Below are 19,646 nucleotides of genomic sequence, written 5' to 3' on the forward strand. Positions count from 1 at the left end.
GGCTGGGCTTCCCTTTGTAGTCCGTAATAGTTTTCAAGCCCTGCCACATCAGATGAGCGTCGGAGTCGGTGTAGTAGGATTCAATCTTAGTCCTGTGTTGACACTTTGCCTGTTTGATGGTTCGTCGGAGGGCATAGTGGGATTTCTTATAAGCGTCCGGGTTAGAGTCCCGCTCCTTGAAAGCTGCAGCTCTATCCTTTAGTGCAGTGCGGCTGTTGCCTGTAATCCATGGCTTCTGGTTGGGGTCTGTATGTACAGTCACTGTGGGACGACGTCATCGGCGCACTTATTAATGAAGCCGGTGACTGATGCGGTGTACTCCTCAATGCCATCGTATGAATCCCAGAACATATTCCAGTCTGTGCTAGCAAAACAGTCCTGTAGGTTAGCATCTGCGTCATCTGACCACTTCTGCATTGAGTGAGTCACTGGTGCTTCCTGCTTTAGTTTTTGCTTGTAAGCAGGAATCAGGAGGATAGAATTACGGTCAGATTTGCCATTTGGAGGGCGTGAGAGAGCTTTGTACACGTCTGTGTTGTGTAAAGGTGGTCTAGTTTCCCCCCCCCCCCCTCTGGTTGCACATGTGACATGCTGGTAGAAATGAGGTAAAACGGATTTAAGTTTCCCTGCATTAAAGTCCTCGGCCAATAGGAGTGTCACCTGGATGAGCGTTTTCCTGTTTGCTTATGGCCTTATACAGCTCATTGAGTGCAATCTTAGTGCCAACATCAGTTTGTGGTGATAAATATACAGCTATGAAAAATATAGATAAACTCTCTTGGTAGATAGTGGGTCTACAGCTTATCATGAGATACTCTACCTCAGGCGAGCAAAACCTCGAGACTTCCTTAATATTAGATTTTGCGTACCAGCTGTTATTGACAAATGGACATAGACCGCCGCCCCTCGTCTTACCGGAGGCAGCTGTTCTGTCCTGCCGATGCACAGAAAACCCAGCCAACTGTATATTATCCATGTCGTCGTTCAGCCACGACTCGGTGAAACATAAGATATTACAGTTTTTAATGTCCCGTTGGTAGTATAGTCTCGAACGGAGCTCATCCAGTTTATTCTCCAGTGATTGGAAGTTGGCCAATAGGACGAATGGTAGAGGCGCGTTACCCACTCGCCGACTAATTCTCACAAGGCACCCGGACCTGCGTCCCCTGTATCGGCGTCTCTTCTTCATGTGAATGACGGGGATTTGGGCCTGGTCTGGTATCAGCATTAAATCCTTCGCGTTCGACTCGTTAAAGAAAAAAATCATTGTCCAGTTGGAGGTGAGTAATCGCTGTTCTGATGTCCAGAAACTCTTTTCGGTCATAAGAGACGGTTGGCAGAAACATGTACAAAATAAGCTACAAACAATGGGGAAAAAAACACACAAAATAGCACCATTGGTTAGGATTCCGTAAAACGGCAGCAATCTCCGGCGCCGTTCATTTGTTCTATACAGATGAACCTGCTCTGATGACTGTCTGTTTTGGATTTCCTGATGAACAGCTAGATTTGTTTGCGTCCCAAATGGCCCCCTTTCTGACCCTGGTCAAAAGTAGTGTAATATATAGGGAACAGGGTGCCATTTGGACCGCATCATGTATTGTGTTCTCTCTCCTACAGATACAGCAGAATAGCAAGAGAATGGACGCAGAAATACGCCATGTGATGACACGGATCATCTGAAGGAGAACGTCGTCGTAGCTGGAGTCAAACTTCAATTGCTGGTTTTAATTTTTTTTCTTCTCGTTTTTGTTATTGAATTAGACCCATTTTGCTCCCATTTTCACTCTTTCATTCATGTGCTATTAAAAAGATAGTGTTTCCTGCTTGGACAGTCGGCGTGTACCATTTTCATTTTAAGTGGGGGGAAAAAACCAAAAAAAAAATGTAATGTAAAGTCTTTCATGGGTTCTGAACTCTCCGTGTTGAGCATGCAACAACAGTACACAGCCGTGCCGGCTGGCCTGCCTGCGCTGGCCTCCTTGGTTATCAGACTAAACCACAAGACGTTAAAGGCACCTGATCGGACCGGACAGACCGACAGACATGTCTCTTCAGGATACACCCACTGGTGTGTGTGATGTTGGCTGTCTGAAATGGCACCCGATTCCCTATATATATATAGTGCACTACTTTTGACCAGAACCCTACTACGGGAATATCCCTATGGATCCTGGTCAAAAGTAGTGCACTATATAGGGAATAGGGTGCCATTTCGTTTGGCAGCAGTGTAATGCTTTTAATATTGTTATCGACCCCCCCCCCCCCCCCCCCCCCCCCCATGGCCTGAGAGAATATTTACCACGTCATAACCAGATGTGTGAACAGACAGACAATGCTGCGGTATGAGTCAACAACATCCACAGTCAGGAAAATATAAGAAATGTAATGTATTTTATGCATGTTAATGGAGATATAAGTAATAGGGGGGTGGTATCCATATGAAGTGGATACATTGCAGGGCAAATGGGGTAAAAAAAAATATTAAATTAAAGCTTTTATCTTTTTGATGGTTTTAGAAGTTGAGAGCTTATAGTTAAGTCACCTACCTAAAACACTGTCTTCTTGTAGCCCTGAGACGTTATGCAGAGCTAACGGTTGAACTTATCAACTGGTGCCTCTGTTGCCTTTTTTTAGTTTTCCCATCAATAAAAGTTAAATCATAAACACTTTGTAGATTCTTACCAATTTTATCGTTGGCTACTGTAAATGATCTATATACACCTGTGTGCGATCTGTTGAGTTTATATGTAGTGGTTGGGGGGGGGGGGGGGGGGGTCCTAGAGTGGGGGGGGGGGGGGAGGAGAGTCAGGCAGCACTGAACGAAGAGGAAATCAGTAATGTATATTGATAATCTTTGACTCCACTATCTACCCAGTTCATGTCTCACTATACTGAACAAAAATATACATGCAACTGTCAATTGATATATATTCATTAGGCCCTAATCTATGGATTTTACGTGACTGGGAATACAGATATGCAGATACCTTAAGAAAATGGGCCTCAGGATCTCTTCAAATTGCCATCGATTAAAATGTAATTGCTTTGACTATGTACAGACTCAGTGAGCATAGCCTTGCTATTGAGAAAGGCCGCCGTAGGCAGACCAAAAAACATCCAGTCAGTGGCAGCTAGAAGGCAGGTCACAAACAGGCAATTAACGGCGCAGAACGGCACTCGTCGGTCCTTGCCTTGTCATGGATGGGCAGCAGACGACCACACCGGGTTACACTCCTATCAACTAAAAACAAGAAGTGGCTCCAGTGAACACAATTGAGGAGTGGAAAAATATCGCCTGGTCCGATTAAGTCTGGTTCCTGTTGCATCATGCTGATGGGAGAGTCAGGATTTTGCTTAAGCTGCGTGAGTCCATGGCCCCATCCTGCCTGGCGTCACCCGTCCAGGCTGGTCACCCGTCCAGGCTGGTCACCCGTCCAGGCTGTTCTGGAGGCAACGTGGGGGGTAGGCCCAGTACTAGATGGGTGTAGCTAATACACTGTGTGGATGTTAAAACGGCTTTCCACAATTGTAAGAAACAATCTTCTATTTTGAATGGAATTGTGTTGGTCATTGTTAATAAATTCAGCATTTATTTGAGTTCAAAATGGTTTAGAAAAAATACTTTCCTCGTCAGATTGTGCTGCTTTCCCTCCTCGTCAGATTGTGCTGCTTTCCCTCCTCGTCAGATTGTGCTGCTTTCCCTCCTCGTCAGATTGTGCTGCTTTCCCTCCTCGTCAGATTGTGCTGCTTTCCCTCCTCGTCAGATTGTGCTGCTTTCCCTCCTCGTCAGATTGTGCTGCTTTCCCTCCTCGTCAGATAGTGCTGCTTTCCCTCCTCGTCAGATTGTGCTGCTTTCCCTCCTCGTCAGATTGTGCTGCTTTCCCCTCTTCTTGGAATAACTGCCCAGTCTGAGCCTGGGACCGCAGTTGCAGGAAAATATATATATATATTTTTTTTTTGCACATTCCCCCCAAAAGGTCTGTGCACAGCCCTGGTAGTATCAAGCAGTGTCATATTTATATGAATAAAGTAAGAAAGACCCCAGGTTAATCCATTGAAACGAATCCCTGCCATCAGAAAAGAGATGTGTAAATTCCATAGGCTTTCAGGATATCATGTAAATTCCATAGGCTTTCAGTATATCATGTAAATTCCTAATGGCTATTATTGCATATTGTAAAGCACTGATTATTATAAATCATGATCCATCTGACCAATGAGAGGAAGGAAATAATTTTGCTCCAAACCTGTTTTGATGTTGCCACATTGGGAAATATGGCAGAAGTGGATGATGAGTTCGAATCAAGCAGCGGGTCGAGAAAAGTTGGTGAAGATGAAGGTTCTGAATGGACAACAGTAGTATCTAAAACTGGAACAAAAAGGAAGTTGTCTAAAATCGGAGTGGAGGATACGTGTATGAATGATAATGAATCGCTTCTTGTTGGGAAGCGTTTGTTGAGTAAAGATGCGTATGTGGGAGACCTGTTTGAGGTGTCGAATGGTGAAGTAGGTGCTGGGAAAAGTGCAGTCTGTCAGAGTGACCAGGAGTGGTCTTATTTTGATTCATTGTATTTCTGAAGAATTGCAGTGAGGCCTCAAAAGAATCCGGACAACAGAAGTTTTGTGTTTTGAACTTCGGAGAAGAGCACCCGTCAAAGGAGTCATCTCAGGGGTGACGACGGATGTTCAGGTTGAGTACCTGAAGAGAATTCCAGGTGTGGTTGGTGCCTGGCGTCTGACCCGCTGGGTGAATGTTGGTGCCCGGCGTCTGACCCGCTGGGTGAATGGAGAAAAATAAGAAAGTCTGTCGGTCCTGTGGTTTTGAGATAAAGAGCAAATACCTGCGCATGTGAAGCTTGGTTATGTAAGATACGCTGTGAGAGCTTTCCTCCCCAAACCACTGCAGTGTAACAATGTGAGCGCTTTCCTCCCCAAACCACTGCAGTGTAACAATGTGAGCGCTTTCCTCCCCAAACCACTGCAGTGTAACAATGTGAGCGCTTTCCTCCCCAAACCACTGCAGTGTAACAATGTGAGCGCTTTCCTCCCCAAACCACTGCAGTGTAACAATGTGAGCGCTTTCCTCCCCAAACCACTGCAGTGTAACAATGTGAGCGCTTTCCTCCCCAAACCACTGCAGTGTAACAATTGTAAAGGATTTGGCAATTTTTCAAGAGTATGCAGACGGACATAGTCTATTGAAGAACGCTGTGTAGAAGGACGACGGTGTTGCAATTGTGGTGGGGATCATCATCCCGTTCCTGGAGTGCCCTGGAAGGGTGCAGGAGTGGCAAAAGTTAGAGCGACCAATCGAATCTTCTATGCGGAGGCGATTAAAATAATTGAGAAAACAAGTGATGTTAGTGAAGATATGGTAGAGGACGCTACAGCCTGTAGGAAATGTAAAGTAATCCTTCTACCCCCCCCCCCCCCCCCACACAGCGGAGTCACTCACCACCTTCCGGAGACATTTGAAACCCCACCTCTTTAAGGAATACCTGGGATAGGATAAAGCAATCCTTCTACCCCCCCCCCCCCCCCACACACACACAGCGGAGTCGCTCACCACCTTCCGGAGACATTTGAAACCCCACCTCTTTAAGGAATACCTGGGATAGGATAAAGTAATCCTTCTACCCCCCCCCCCCCCCACACACACACAGCGGAGTCGCTCACCACCTTCCGGAGACATTTGAAACCCCACCTCTTTAAGGAATACCTGGGATAGGATAAAGTAATCCTTCTACCCCCCCCCCCCCAAAAAATTGTAAAGTGGTTATCCCACTGGCTATAGGGTGAATGCATCAATTTGTGAGTCGCTCTGGACTAGAGCGTCTGCTAAATGACGTAAATGTGCCCTTGAGCAAGGCACTTAACCTTAATTGCTCCTGTAAGTCGCTCTGGATAAGAGCGTCTGCTAAATGACTAAAATGTAAATGTAAAATGAAATGTTTTCTGCCAGTCACAAGATACCCTGTGTGTTAAAAAGGTGGATTTTGTGGCGTTCATTGCCACGGTTATAAACTGTACGGCACAAGTCTCAAAGAAATCTAAGAAACTCGATATTATTGTGGGTGCGGCAGAAAAGTGAAGACTTGCAAGTGGTACTGGCGTCGGAAGAACAGCCCTCCCAGGTTCCCCTTGAGCCTGTGTAGGGATCAGATCTGTTTTATACATTTGTTTCCAGAAAAATTGTTTGATTTTAGTTTAGTTAATATATATATATATATATATATTTATTTGGTAGTTTCTGGGGGGTATTTTGATTCCATTTTGGGGAATCCTGTTTCCATCCCGCACAGTAGGTGGCGGAATGCACATTAAATTGTGCGATCGCCAATATACCATAGAAGAAGAAGATGTTGCCACGTGATGTGCCATGGATCAGCTGATATGTATGGTCACATGATTTTTTAACAACAAGAAAGAAGCAGTTTGTACTGAGAACATACAGCGTTTTTATAACGTTTATAATCAGTGTTTGATGTTAAACGTTTTTTTATTTTTATGCAGTAATACATGTTGATAAATCATTTGGTTCGTATTAAATGTTCGAAACCTGACTAGATACTTTTCGCTGCAGAAGCCACAACATGAGCGCGTTTAGAAAAAGAGGAAGCATTTTTGTTGTCCTTTATTATGTCTGGAGTTTTCACGTCCTTTTCGGATACAATGTTTCCAGAGAAGAGCAGCAGCAACTCAGCCTGAACGGGGAATGGACCATACAGAACTCAAATGGGTCTCTGTCGCTTCCTGCAGAGGTACCGGGGTGTGTACACTCAGCTCTCCTGAAACAGGGCTTTATCAAGGTGAGAAGAGTCGTGATGTCTTCCGTCTTCCCCTTTTGGTTTGTACTGATTATTTTAAGATTAGCCAGGTGAGCGAGAAGGGGGTAGCTACAGCCCAATATGGCGACCGGAGGATGGGCGAGTGGGGGTCGAAAGGAAAGCAGTCACCAATACTATCGTCATCTACTGGCCAGTTTACGTATAGTAATCACAAAAAGTGGTCCTCACCAAAACCAACATGATCGCTGTAATATGGTGGTTATTTCATCGTCAATTCATCATCATGAAACAGAAGTCAGGCTCCTTTAATAATGCATTTTTTACAACTTTGAACCGACACTTCACTTCTTCTCCTTTACACCTTCTGCATCTCTGTTGATAAATATAATTATTGAACTTGTGTCCAAAATATCAAATGGTATTTTTCTAATTTGACGGTGTTTTATGTTTTTGAATAATACAAATTCTATATTTTCTTTATGAGTGGTGCGTGACGCTAGGTTGTGGCAACACATACGTCACTAAGTTATTTCAGTGGGTCTTTCTCCATTCTGATTATTTTTATACTGTTCAATTAAACTTCAACCAAAAATAATTTCCAGCATTTTTATACATTTTTTGCATTTCCTGCACTGTAGGGCTGCACGATTTTGGAAAAAAATCAAGGCCTTATTTTTAACCAAATGTTGCATTTGCGATTTGACTTGTGATTCTATATTTATTTTTTATTATTATTATTTATTTAACCTTTATTTAACCAGGTAAGCCAGTTGAGAACAAGTTCTCATTTACAACTGCGACCTGGCCAAGATAAAGCAAAGCAGTGCGATAAAAACAACAACACAGAGTTACATATGGGGTAAAAAACATAAAGTCAAAAATACAACAGAAAATATATATACAGTGTGTGCAAATGTAGTAAGGTATGGAGGTAGGGCAATAAATAGGCCATAGGGCAAAATAATTACAATTAGTTTTAACACTGGAATGATAGATGTGCAAGAGATGATGTGCAAATAGAGATACTGGGGTGCAAATGAGCAAAATAAATAACAATATGGGGATGAGGTAGTTGGGGGGGGCTAATTACAGATGGGCTGTGTACAGGTGCAGTGATCGGTAAGGTGCTCTGACACTTCTAAACACTTGGGTGAGCTGTTGGAATCATGGAAATAGAATGATTATTCAAATTATATAGTTAGAATATAGTAGTTGGCACTTTGAATACAGTGTTGTTTGACATGACAACTAATGAAAATGCCAGGGAGGAGTTATTGTGACAGGGTAGGAACCAAAGTGTTGGTCAGTGTTTCCTAGGGGACCCTATAATCTTTTGCTACATTAAATATTTTCTCTTAGCTACTTCATGTAGCTACTGTATTCATGCTTCACCTGATCCTCTTTGGTCTGTTGTTCAAACCGACACCATCACTGGTATCAGCAAGCTATGTTTGCTCTGACTCAGTACATTTATTAGCTAGCTAGCTATTAGCATTAGTGGCTAACACAATTTAGCCACAACTTGCTAAGAAAAGACAAACTAGCTGTTTGCAGATGTAAGAAACACAAACTAATAGTGTAATTATAGAACGCTTCTGGATTTATATTAAGAAGCAAAGTGGAAACAGCATCATTGTTGCATGCGCTGCATTGACCATGCCGACTGAACGCAAGCGTCTCGTGGTCGAGGAACAACACATGTGCTCCTTGAGTGACAGGGGGCGGGGCTAGGTCTGTGTAGAGAGGGAGAGAGAGACGTAGATGATTCAAGTAGTAAATTATGAAAATGGACGTTACACACAGCGTATCACATTTAACAAACCAAACATTCAAGTGTCGTTTTAGAAGGTAAAGTAGAAAGCCAAACCGGTCCGTGTATCAATTCCGGTATATAGTGAAATAAGGTATACTACCCAGCCCTACTATAGATGATTAGACATTAAATATACGTTTGTGTAGTCTTTTCATAGTAATTGGCTGACCTAGGGAGTTTTATAAATGTACATCTGGGATTAAAATGTAGCGTGTTGAATTCCATGTTGTATAATTACAATCTGAATAGTTCCCATGCCTGATATTACTGTAGATTCCTTTTGTTGTTGTCAGTGCTCTTTTTAATGTCGCACACTTCCTTCTGCCTTCCCCCTCATAAACATCCCCTGCCCCCTGACCTCTTCCCTGTCTACTGTACCCTGCCCCCTGACCTCTTCCCTGTCTACTGTACCCTGCCCCCTGACCTCTTCCCTGTCTACTGTACCCTGCCCCCTGACCTCTTCCCTGTCTACTGTACCCTGACCTCTTCCCTGTCTACTGTACCCTGACCTCTTCCCTGTCTACTGTACCCTGCCCCCTGACCTCTTCCCTGTCTACTGTACCCTGCCCCCTGACCTCTTCCCTGTCTACTGTACCCTGCCCCCTGACCTCTTCCCTGTCTACTGTACCCTGCCCCCTGACCTCTTCCCTGTCTACTGCCCCCTGACCTCTTCCCTGTCTACTGTACCCTTCCCCCTGACCTCTTCCCTGTCTACTGTACCCTGACCTCTTCCCTGTCTACTGTACCCTGCCCCCTGACCTCTTCCCTGTCTACTGTACCCTGCCCCCTGACCCCTTCCCTGTCTACTGTACCCTGCCCCCTGACCTCTTCCCTGTCTACTGGACCCTGCCCCCTGACCTCTTCCCTGTCTACTGCCCCCTGACCCCTTCCCTGTCTACTGTACCCTGCCCCCTGACCTCTTCCCTGTCTACTGCCCCCTGACCTCTTCCCTGTCTACTGTACCCTTCCCCCTGACCTCTTCCCTGTCTACTGTACCCTGACCTCTTCCCTGTCTACTGTACCCTGCCCCCTGACCTCTTCCCTGTCTACTGTACCCTGCCCCCTGACCCCTTCCCTGTCTACTGTACCCTGCCCCCTGACCTCTTCCCTGTCTACTGGACCCTGCCCCCTGACCTCTTCCCTGTCTACTGCCCCCTGACCCCTTCCCTGTCTACTGTACCCTGACCCTGACCTCTTCCCTGTCTACTGTACCCTGCCCCCTGACCCCTTCCCTGTCTACTGTACCCTGACCCCTGACCTCTTCCCTGTCTACTGTACCCTGCCCCCTGACCTCTTCCCTGTCTAATGTACCCTGCCCCCTGACCTCTTCCCTGTCTACTGTACCCTGCCCCCTGACCCCTTCCCTGTCTACTGTACCCTGCCCCCTGACCTCTTCCCTGTCTACTGTACCCTGCCCCCTGACCTCTTCCCTGTCTACTGTACCCTGCCCCCTGACCTCTTCCCTGTCTACTGTACCCTGCCCCCGGACCTCTTCCCTGTCTACTGTACCCTGCCCCCTGACCTCTTCCCTGTCTACTGTACCCTGACCTCTTCCCTGTCTACTGTACCCTGACCTCTTCCCTGTCTACTGTACCCTGCCCCCTGACCTCTTCCCTGTCTATTGGACCCTGACCTCTTCCCTGTCTACTGTACCCTGCCCCCTGACCTCTTCCCTGTCTATTGGACCCTGCCCCCTGACCTCTTCCCTGTCTACTGTACCCTGCCCCCTGACCTCTTCCCTGTCTACTGTACCCTGCCCCCTGACCTCTTCCCTGTCTACTGTACCCTGCCCCCGGACCTCTTCCCTGTCTACTGTACCCTGCCCCCTGACCTCTTCCCTGTCTACTGTACCCTGCCCCCTGACCTCTTCCCTGTCTACTGTACCCTGCCCCCTGACCTCTTCCCTGTCTACTGTACCCTTCCCCCTGACCTCTTCCCTTTCTACTGTACCCTGCCCCCTGACCTCTTCCCTGTCTACTGTACCCTGCCCCCTGACCTCTTCCCTGTCTACTGTACCCTGCCCCCTTCCCTGTCTACTGTACCCTGCCCCCTGACCTCTTCCCTGTCTACTGTACCCTGCCCCCTGACCTCTTCCCTGTCTACTGTACCCTGCCCCCTGACCTCTTCCCTGTCTACTGCCCCCTGACCTCTTCCCTGTCTACTGTACCCTGCCCCCTGACCTCTTCCCTGTCTACTGGACCCTGCCCCCTGACCTCTTCCCTGTCTACTGTACCCTGCCCCCTGACCTCTTCCCTGTCTACTGTACCCTGCCCCCTGACCTCTTCCCTGTCTACTGCCCCCTGACCTCTTCCCTGTCTACTGCCCCCTGACCTCTTCCCTGTCTACTGCCCCCTGACCTCTTCCCTGTCTACTGCCCCCTGACCTCTTCCCTGTCTACTGTACCCTGCCCCCTGACCTCTTCCCTGTCTACTGTACCCTGCCCCCTGACCTCTTCCCTGTCTACTGTACCCTGCCCCCTGACCTCTTCCCTGTCTACTGTACCCTGCCCCCTGACCTCTTCCCTGTCTATTGGACCCTGCCCCCTGACCTCTTCCCTGTCTAATGTACCCTGCCCCCTGACCTCTTCAACTGTACCCTGCCCCCTGACCTCTTCCCTGTCTACTGTACCCTGCCCCCTGACCTCTTCCCTGTCTACTGTACCCTGCCCCCTGACCTCTTCCCTGTCTACTGTACCCTGACCTCTTCCCTGTCTACTGGACCCTGCCCCCTGACCTCTTCCCTGTCTACTGGACCCTGCCCCCTGACCTCTTCCCTGTCTACTGTACCCTGCCCCCTGACCTCTTCCCTGTCTACTGTACCCTGCCCCCTGACCTCTTCCCTGTCTATTGGACCCTGCCCCCTGACCTCTTCCCTGTCTACTGTACCCTGCCCCCTGACCTCTTCCCTGTCTACTGTACCCTGCCCCCTTCCCTGTCTACTGTACCCTGCCCCCTGACCTCTTCCCTGTCTACTGTACCCTGCCCCCTGACCTCTTCCCTTTCTACTGTACCCTGCCCCTGACCTCTTCCCTGTCTACTGTACCCTTCCCCCTGACCTCTTCCCTTTCTACTGTACCCTGCCCCCTGACCTCTTCCCTGTCTACTGTACCCTGCCCCCTGACCTCTTCCCTGTCTACTGTACCCTGCCCCCTGACCTCTTCCCTTTCTACTGTACCCTGCCCCCTGACCTCTTCCCTGTCTACTCTACCCTGCCCCCTTCCCTGTCTACTGTACCCTGCCCCCTGACCTCTTCCCTTTCTACTGTACCCTGCCCCCTGACCTCTTCCCTGTCTACTGTACCCTGCCCCCTTCCCTGTCTACTGTACCCTGCCCCCTGACCTCTTCCCTGTCTACTGTACCCTGACCTCTTCCCTGTCTACTGTACCCTGCCCCCTGACCTCTTCCCTGTCTACTGTACCCTGCCCCCTTCCCTGTCTACTGTACCCTGCCCCCTGACCTCTTCCCTGTCTACTGTACCCTGGCCTCTTCCCTTTCTACTGTACCCTGCCCCCTGACCTCTTCCCTGTCTACTGTACCCTGCCCCCTTCCCTGTCTACTGTACCCTGCCCCCTGACCTCTTCCCTGTCTACTGCCCCCTGACCTCTTCCCTGTCTACTGTACCCTGCCCCCTGACCTCTTCCCTGTCTACTGGACCCTGCCCCCCGACCTCTTCCCTGTCTACTGTACCCTGCCCCCTGACCTCTTCCCTGTCTACTGTACCCTGACCTCTTCACTGTCTACTGTACCCTGCCCCCTGACCCCTTCCCTGTCTACTGCCCCCTGACCTCTTCCCTGTCTACTGTACCCTGCCCCCTGACCTCTTCCCTGTCTACTGCCCCCTGACCTCTTCCCTGTCTACTGTACCCTGCCCCCTGACCTCTTCCCTGTCTACTGTACCCTGCCCCCTGACCTCTTCCCTGTCTACTGTACCCTGCCCCCTGACCTCTTCCCTGTCTACTGTACCCTGCCCCCTGACCTCTTCCCTGTCTACTGGACCCTGCCCCCTGACCTCTTCCCTGTCTACTGTACCCTGCCCCCTGACCTCTTCCCTGTCTACTGTACCCTTCCCCCTGACCTCTTCCCTTTCTACTGTACCCTGCCCCCTGACCTCTTCCCTGTCTACTGTACCCTGCCCCCTGACCTCTTCCCTGTCTACTGTACCCTGCCCCCTTCCCTGTCTACTGTACCCTGCCCCCTGACCTCTTCCCTGTCTACTGCCCCCTGACCTCTTCCCTGTCTACTGGACCCTGCCCCCTGACCTCTTCCCTGTCTACTGTACCCTGCCCCCTGACCTCTTCCCTTTCTACTGTACCCTGCCCCCTGACCTCTTCCCTGTCTACTGCCCCCTGACCTCTTCCCTGTCTACTGGACCCTGCCCCCTGACCTCTTCCCTGTCTACTGTACCCTGCCCCCTAACCTCTTCCCTGTCTACTGGACCCTGCCCCCTGACCTCTTCCCTGTCTACTGTACCCTTCCCCCTGACCTCTTCCCTTTCTACTGTACCCTGCCCCCTGACCTCTTCCCTGTCTACTGTACCCTGCCCCCTGACCTCTTCCCTGTCTACTGTACCCTGCCCCCTGACCTCTTCCCTGTCTACTGTACCCTGCCCCCTGACCTCTTCCCTTTCTACTGTACCCTGCCCCCTGACCTCTTCCCTGTCTACTCTACCCTGCCCCCTTCCCTGTCTACTGTACCCTGCCCCCTGACCTCTTCCCTTTCTACTGTACCCTGCCCCCTGACCTCTTCCCTGTCTACTGTACCCTGCCCCCTGACCTCTTCCCTGTCTACTGTACCCTGACCTCTTCCCTGTCTACTGTACCCTTCCCCCTGACCTCTTCCCTTTCTACTGTACCCTGCCCCCTGACCTCTTCCCGGTCTACTGTACCCTGCCCCCTTCCCTGTCTACTGTACCCTGCCCCCTGACCTCTTCCCTGTCTACTGCCCCCTGACCTCTTCCCTGTCTACTGTACCCTGCCCCCTGACCTCTTCCCTGTCTACTGGACCCTCCCCCCCCGACCTCTTCCCTGTCTACTGTACCCTGCCCCCTGACCTCTTCCCTGTCTACTGTACCCTGCCCCCTGACCTCTTCCCTGTCTACTGTACCCTGCCCCCTGACCTCTTCCCTGTCTACTGCCCCCTGACCTCTTCCCTTTCTACTGTACCCTGCCCCCTGACCTCTTCCCTGTCTACTGTACCCTTCCCCCTGACCTCTTCCCTTTCTACTGTACCCTGCCCCCTGACCTCTTCCCTGTCTACTGTACCCTGCCCCCTGACCTCTTCCCTGTCTACTGTACCCTGCCCCCTGACCTCTTCCCTGTCTACTGTACCCTGCCCCCTGACCTCTTCCCTGTCTACTGTACCCTGCCCCCTGACCTCTTCCCTGTCTACTGTACCCTTCCCCCTGACCTCTTCCCTTTCTACTGTACCCTGCCCCCTGACCTCTTCCCTGTCTACTGTACCCTTCCCCCTGACCTCTTCCCTGTCTACTGTACCCTGACCTCTTCCCTGTCTACTGTACCCTGCCCCCTGACCTCTTCCCTGTCTACTGTACCCTGACCTCTTCCCTGTCTACTGTACCCTGACCTCTTCCCTGTCTACTGTACCCTGCCCCCTGACCTCTTCCCTGTCTACTGTACCCTGACCTCTTCCCTGTCTACTGTACCCTTCCCCCTGACCTCTTCCCTGTCTACTGTACCCTGCCCCCTGACCCCTTCCCTGTCTACTGTACCCTGACCTCTTCCCTGTCTACTGTACCCTGCCCCCTGACCTCTTCCCTGTCTACTGTACCCTGCCCCCTGACCTCTTCCCTGTCTACTGCCCCCTGACCTCTTCCCTGTCTACTGTACCCTGCCCCCTGACCTCTTCCCTGTCTACTGTACCCTGCCCCCTGACCCCTTCCCTGTCTACTGTACCCTGCCCCCTGACCTCTTCCCTGTCTACTGTACCCTGCCCCTTGACCTCTTCAAATTCATAGACTGAGCCATGGATGCAAGGACGGCTCAATCCATAAGATCAAAATGAAAGTTTTAACCATGTTTTGAAGCTATGAAGTGTTTATTTACAATTACATTGTTTACAAACGATGGAGTAAAATGCGTTGATGTTTATGGTTGTGATGGTGTGAGACAGTTGGATAAAGCTCAGCAGGCATTTACACATTTCAATGGCTATATAGAGTACAGTGTTATTATTCCCCTTCAAAACCTTTTTAGCTTTTAAGTAAGATATTCAGTGGGAACTTCACCTGCGAGACACTATGTGGGGTGTTTTTCCAGTCTCCCTACGAAATCCTGAGTGATTAGAGGGTGTTTCAGACATAATTATGCACTATAGCGGTATTTAGAATTTTTCCCGCCGGGAGAGTTCCACCAATGTTGTCATTGGTTGATTGAGCCTGCTGCCCGATCTAAAAACGGAGTCATGATTTGTAGCATATATTTTTTTTGTTTGTATTTTACACCCATTTTCTACCCAATTTCATGATATCCAACTGCGATCTTGTCTCATCGCTGCAACTCCCCAACGGGCTCGGGAGATGCGAAGGTCGAGTCATGCGTCCTCCGAAACATGACCCGCCAAACCGTGCTTCTTAACACCTGCCCGCTTAAACCGGAAGCCAGCTGCACCAATGTGTCGAGGGAAACACTGTCCAACTGATGACCGAAGTCAGCCTGCAGGCGCCCGGCCCGCCACAAGGAGTCGCTAGAGTGCGATGAGCCAAGTAAAGCCCCCTCGGCCAAACCCTCCCCTAACCCGGGCGACGCTGGGCCAATTGTGCGCCGGCCTATGGGACCCCAGTCACGGCCGGTTGTGACACAGCCTGGGATTGAACCCAGGTCTAGTGACTCCTCAAGCACTGCAATTTTTATTTATTTATTTTACCTTTATTTAACTAGGCAAGTCAGTAAGAACAAATTCTTATTGTTAATAACGGCCTACACCGGTCAAACCCGGACAACGCTGGGCCAATTGTGCGCCGCCCTATGGGACTCCCAATCAGTGACGCCTCAAACACTGAGATGCAGTACATTAGACCGCTGCGCCACTTGGGAGGCTGATTTGTAGCAATTATTGTGGCCTTTGTGTTTCGCCGATTGCAAGATCACACTAGCAGCGAGTAGATATGGTTGGCCTTAGCACAATCAGTCTGGCAGGCTGCTACATACAGTGCATTCGGAAAGTATTCAGACCCTTTGACTTTTTCCACATTTTGTTACGTTACAGCCTTATTCTAAAATTGATTAAATAAATACAAATCCTCATCAATCTACACACAATACCCCGTAATAACATGTGGTCCTCTGTAGCTCAGCTGGTAGAGCACGGCGCTTGTAACGCCAAGGTAGTGGGTTCGATCCCCGGGACCACCCATACACAAAAATGTATGCACGCATGACTGTAAGTCGCTTTGGATAAAAGCGTCTGCTAAATGGCATATTAATTAATTAATTAATTAATAACAAAGCGAAAACAGGTTTTTAGATATGTTTGCATATTTATATAAAATAGATCAATACAAAAATACCTTATTTACATAAGTATTCAGACCATTTGCTGTGAGACTCGAAATTGAGCTCAGGTGCATCCTGTTTCCATTGATCATCCTTGAGATGTTTCTACAACTTGATTGGAGTCCACCTGTGGTAAATTCAATTGATTGGACATGATTTGGAAAGGCACACACCTGTCTATATAAGGTCCCACAGTTGACAGTGCATGTCAGAGCAAAAACCAAGCCATGAGGTCGAAGGAATTGTCCATAGAGCTCCAAGACAGGATTGTGTCGACGCACAGATCTGGGAAAGGGTACCAAAAAATTTCTGCAGCATTGAAGGTCCCCAAGAACCCAGTGTCCATCATTCTTAAATGGAAGAAGTTTGGAACCACCAAGACTCTTCCTAGAGCTGGCCACCCGGCCAAACTGAGCAATCGGGGGAGAAGGGCCTTGGTCAGGGAGGTGACCAAGAACCCGATGGTCACTCTGACAGAGCTCCAGAGTTTCTCTGTGGAGATGGGATATCCTTCCAGAAGGACAACCATCTCTGCAGCACTCCACCAATCAGGCCTTTATGGTAGAGTGGCCAGACGGAAGCCACTCCTCAGTAAAAGGCACATGACAGCCCACTTTGGGTTTGCCAAAAGCATTGTGGTGGCAGCATCATGCTGTGGGGATGTTTTTCAGCAGCAGGGACTGGGAGACTAGTCAGGATCAAGGGTAAGATTAACGGAGCAAAGTACAGAGAGATCCTTGATGAAAACCTGCTCCAGAGCGCTCAGGACCTCAGACTGAGGCGAAGGTTCACCTTCCAACAGGACAACGACCCTAAGCACACAGCCAAGACAACGCATGAGTGGCTTCGGGACAAGTCTCTGAATGTCCTTGAGTGGCCCAGTCAGAGCCCGGACTTGAACCCAATCGAACATCTCTGGAGAGACCTGAACATAGCTGTGCAGCAACGCTCCCCATCCAACCTGACAGTGCTTGAGAGAATCTGCAGAGAAGAAAATGGAGAAACTCCCCAAATACAGGTGTGCCAAGCTTGTAGCGTCATACCAAACAAGACTCGAGGCAGTAATCGCTGCTAAAGGGGCTTCAACAAAGTACTGAGTAAAGGGTCTGAATACTTATGTAAATGTCATAAGTTTTTTATTTTTTATAAATGTGCTAACATTTCTAAAAACCAGTTTTTGCTTTGTGATTATGGGGTATTGTGTGTAGATTGTTGAGGGGGAAAAAAACGATTCAATCCATTTTAGAATAAGGTTGTAACGTAACAACATGTGGAAAAAGTCTCAAGGGGTCTGAATACTTTCCGAAGGCACTGCAGGCTGATCAGTCTGCCAGGCTCCTATCTACAGTGACCAGCCTGAGGACCATCTATTCTAGCCAGATGGCGAATCAATTCTATTAACTAGTAAGCGTTAACCAAAAATATTCACCTAGCGGGTTTTGTTGCTGAAATGAGATGGCTAGCAGCAGAGATTGCTAGCATGGCTAACTATAACTTTATAGCATGGCTAGCATGGCTAACTATAACTATAGCATGGCTAGCATGGCTAACTATAACTATAGCATGGCTAACTATAACTATAGCATGGCTAGCATGGCTAACTATAACTATAGCATGGCTAGCATGGCTAACTATAACTATAGCATGGCTAGCATGGCTAACTATAACTATAGCATGGCTAACTATAACTTTATAGCATGGCTAGCACGTTGTTTCACGAGGCTTATGTTGAGTTTTAATGGGTTTTTATAGTAAAGACATGTCATTTAACTGTAAAAATGTATTACTTTTTATTGTGGCATGAACACAACCAGTCATGATGTTTTCATCTGATTGTCAAACAAATCACTTCAAAAACTAGGTTTCCTTCGCACGTTAGTCCAAAATTATTCCAGCATACGAAAATGGTGTGCACCTGCCAACTTTCCTTCAATTTGCAAGTGGCTAAAACTATCTCACCGGAGAAAGCATCCGAGCGAGCGAAACAGCGCCCCTCTGTCTCTCTATGTGTAGCCCATGTATCTGATGCTGTCTGGGCAAAAATAGTATGACATGTATCTAGATGATTATCAATATTAGTTATTTCTGTGATGGTTATCAATATTAGTTATTTCTGTTATGGTTATCAATATTAGTTATTTCTTGTGTAGCCTGCTATCCTACTTGAAAAAAAATCCTGAGATGGAAAAAAAAATCCATCCAATGGCGGTGCACTAGTCATTCGCACCGGCTTATCGACTCGTCGTGCAGCCCAATCAGCCACGCAAAACAGTCTTGAGTGGCAACAAATCTGCCCAATTAGCTGATTCGCTTTCCGTACTCACTCCTTTCGACTCGCCCATACTCCGGTCGCCATGTTGGGCTGCAGCTACACCTACTGACTGACGGAGCCTCCTTTATTATTTATTACATGAAAATGCATCTCTCCCTCTCTCTCTGTCTCTCTCTCTCTGTCTCTCTCTCTCTGTCTCTCTCTCTCTCTCTCTCTCTCTCTCTCTCTCTCTCTCTCTCTCTCTCTCTCTCTCTCTCAGGATCTCTACTTCAGGTTCAATGACGTAGCATACAGGTGGATCGCTCTTGACAACTGGACATACACCACTACATTTTCTGCCTCAACTGAGCTAAGGTACTATTTGCACAGCTTACACTTAATGTATTCTCTACTCCCAGGGCCGGTTCACCCGGACACAGAACAAGCCTTGTCTTTCAAGGCCGGTTCACCCGGACACAGAATAAGCCTCGTCTCGGAATAAAAATAACTTTCTATGGAGATTCTCCATTGAGCTGTCTTTTTAGTCTAGGACTAGGATTAATCTGTGTCCGGGAAGCCACCCCTCCGTTTTTCTAAGATAAACCTTGTTGTCCCCTTCTCCAGGGCTAAACAGAGAGTCCAGCTGGTGTTTGAAGGGGTGGACACTGTAGCGTCCATCTCTCTGAATGGAGTTGTTGTGGGAAAGACGGACAACATGTTCCGCAGATATGTATGGAAAATTTTTATTATTTCCCGTATGAACATGATTTATGTTGCACATTTTGTAGTATGATTTAAGGTGTGTATGATAGTTTTAGTTCAATTGTCAAATCTGTGTTACCATTTACATAATATGTATGTATAGTGATTTGTGTTTGATCTGGCCCAACAATCTCTTTAGATAACATTACTAACATAAGCCATTTACAGACACTTTTATCCAAAGCGACATTCAGCAAAGCGTGCATAAATTTTTCGTATATGGGTGACCCCCCCCCCAGAGGGCATCGAACCCGAAATCCTGACTATGCTTACCAACTGAGGCAGAGCCACACAGGACCACTTGATAACATGGTTTCCCTGATCTTCAGGACTTCAGCGTAGGCCAGTTGTTGAGAGAAGGGAAGAACGTTGTGAAGGTGAGCCTCCTTTCCCCTGTAGTGTACGCCTCAGAAAGGAGTCAGGCCCACTCCTCCTACAGGGTGCCCCCGGACTGTCCTCCGCCCGTCCAGAAGGGCGAATGTCACGTCAACTTTATCAGAAAGGTGAGTGGCTTGAAAC

General features: G+C 48.4%; 2 protein-coding genes across 2 annotated transcripts in view; both read left to right on the top strand.

Moving 5' to 3' along the window:
* The window catches only part of LOC311121671 (ubiquitin-conjugating enzyme E2 D2-like), a 28,812-nt gene extending 26,140 nt beyond the window's left edge, over nucleotides 1–2,672 (top strand). The window contains exon 7 of the mRNA XM_084196130.1: nucleotides 1,621–2,672. Within this exon, the coding sequence (XP_084052256.1) occupies nucleotides 1,621–1,666 (46 nt within the window). The 3' untranslated portion in view covers nucleotides 1,667–2,672. The remainder of the gene's footprint in view (nucleotides 1–1,620) is intronic.
* Nucleotides 2,673–6,406: 3,734 nt separating this feature from the next.
* The window catches only part of LOC311121666 (beta-mannosidase-like), a 51,807-nt gene continuing 38,567 nt past the window's right edge, over nucleotides 6,407–19,646 (top strand). The window contains exons 1-4 of the mRNA XM_084196125.1: nucleotides 6,407–6,812; nucleotides 18,646–18,740; nucleotides 18,990–19,095; nucleotides 19,457–19,630. Of these exons, the coding sequence (XP_084052251.1) occupies nucleotides 6,597–6,812; nucleotides 18,646–18,740; nucleotides 18,990–19,095; nucleotides 19,457–19,630 (591 nt within the window). The 5' untranslated portion in view covers nucleotides 6,407–6,596. The remainder of the gene's footprint in view (nucleotides 6,813–18,645; nucleotides 18,741–18,989; nucleotides 19,096–19,456; nucleotides 19,631–19,646) is intronic.

Source organism: Coregonus lavaretus, assembly GCF_964263955.1.
Source record: "Coregonus lavaretus genome assembly, contig: HAP1_SCAFFOLD_728, whole genome shotgun sequence".
Classification (NCBI taxonomy): domain Eukaryota; kingdom Metazoa; phylum Chordata; class Actinopteri; order Salmoniformes; family Salmonidae; genus Coregonus; species Coregonus lavaretus.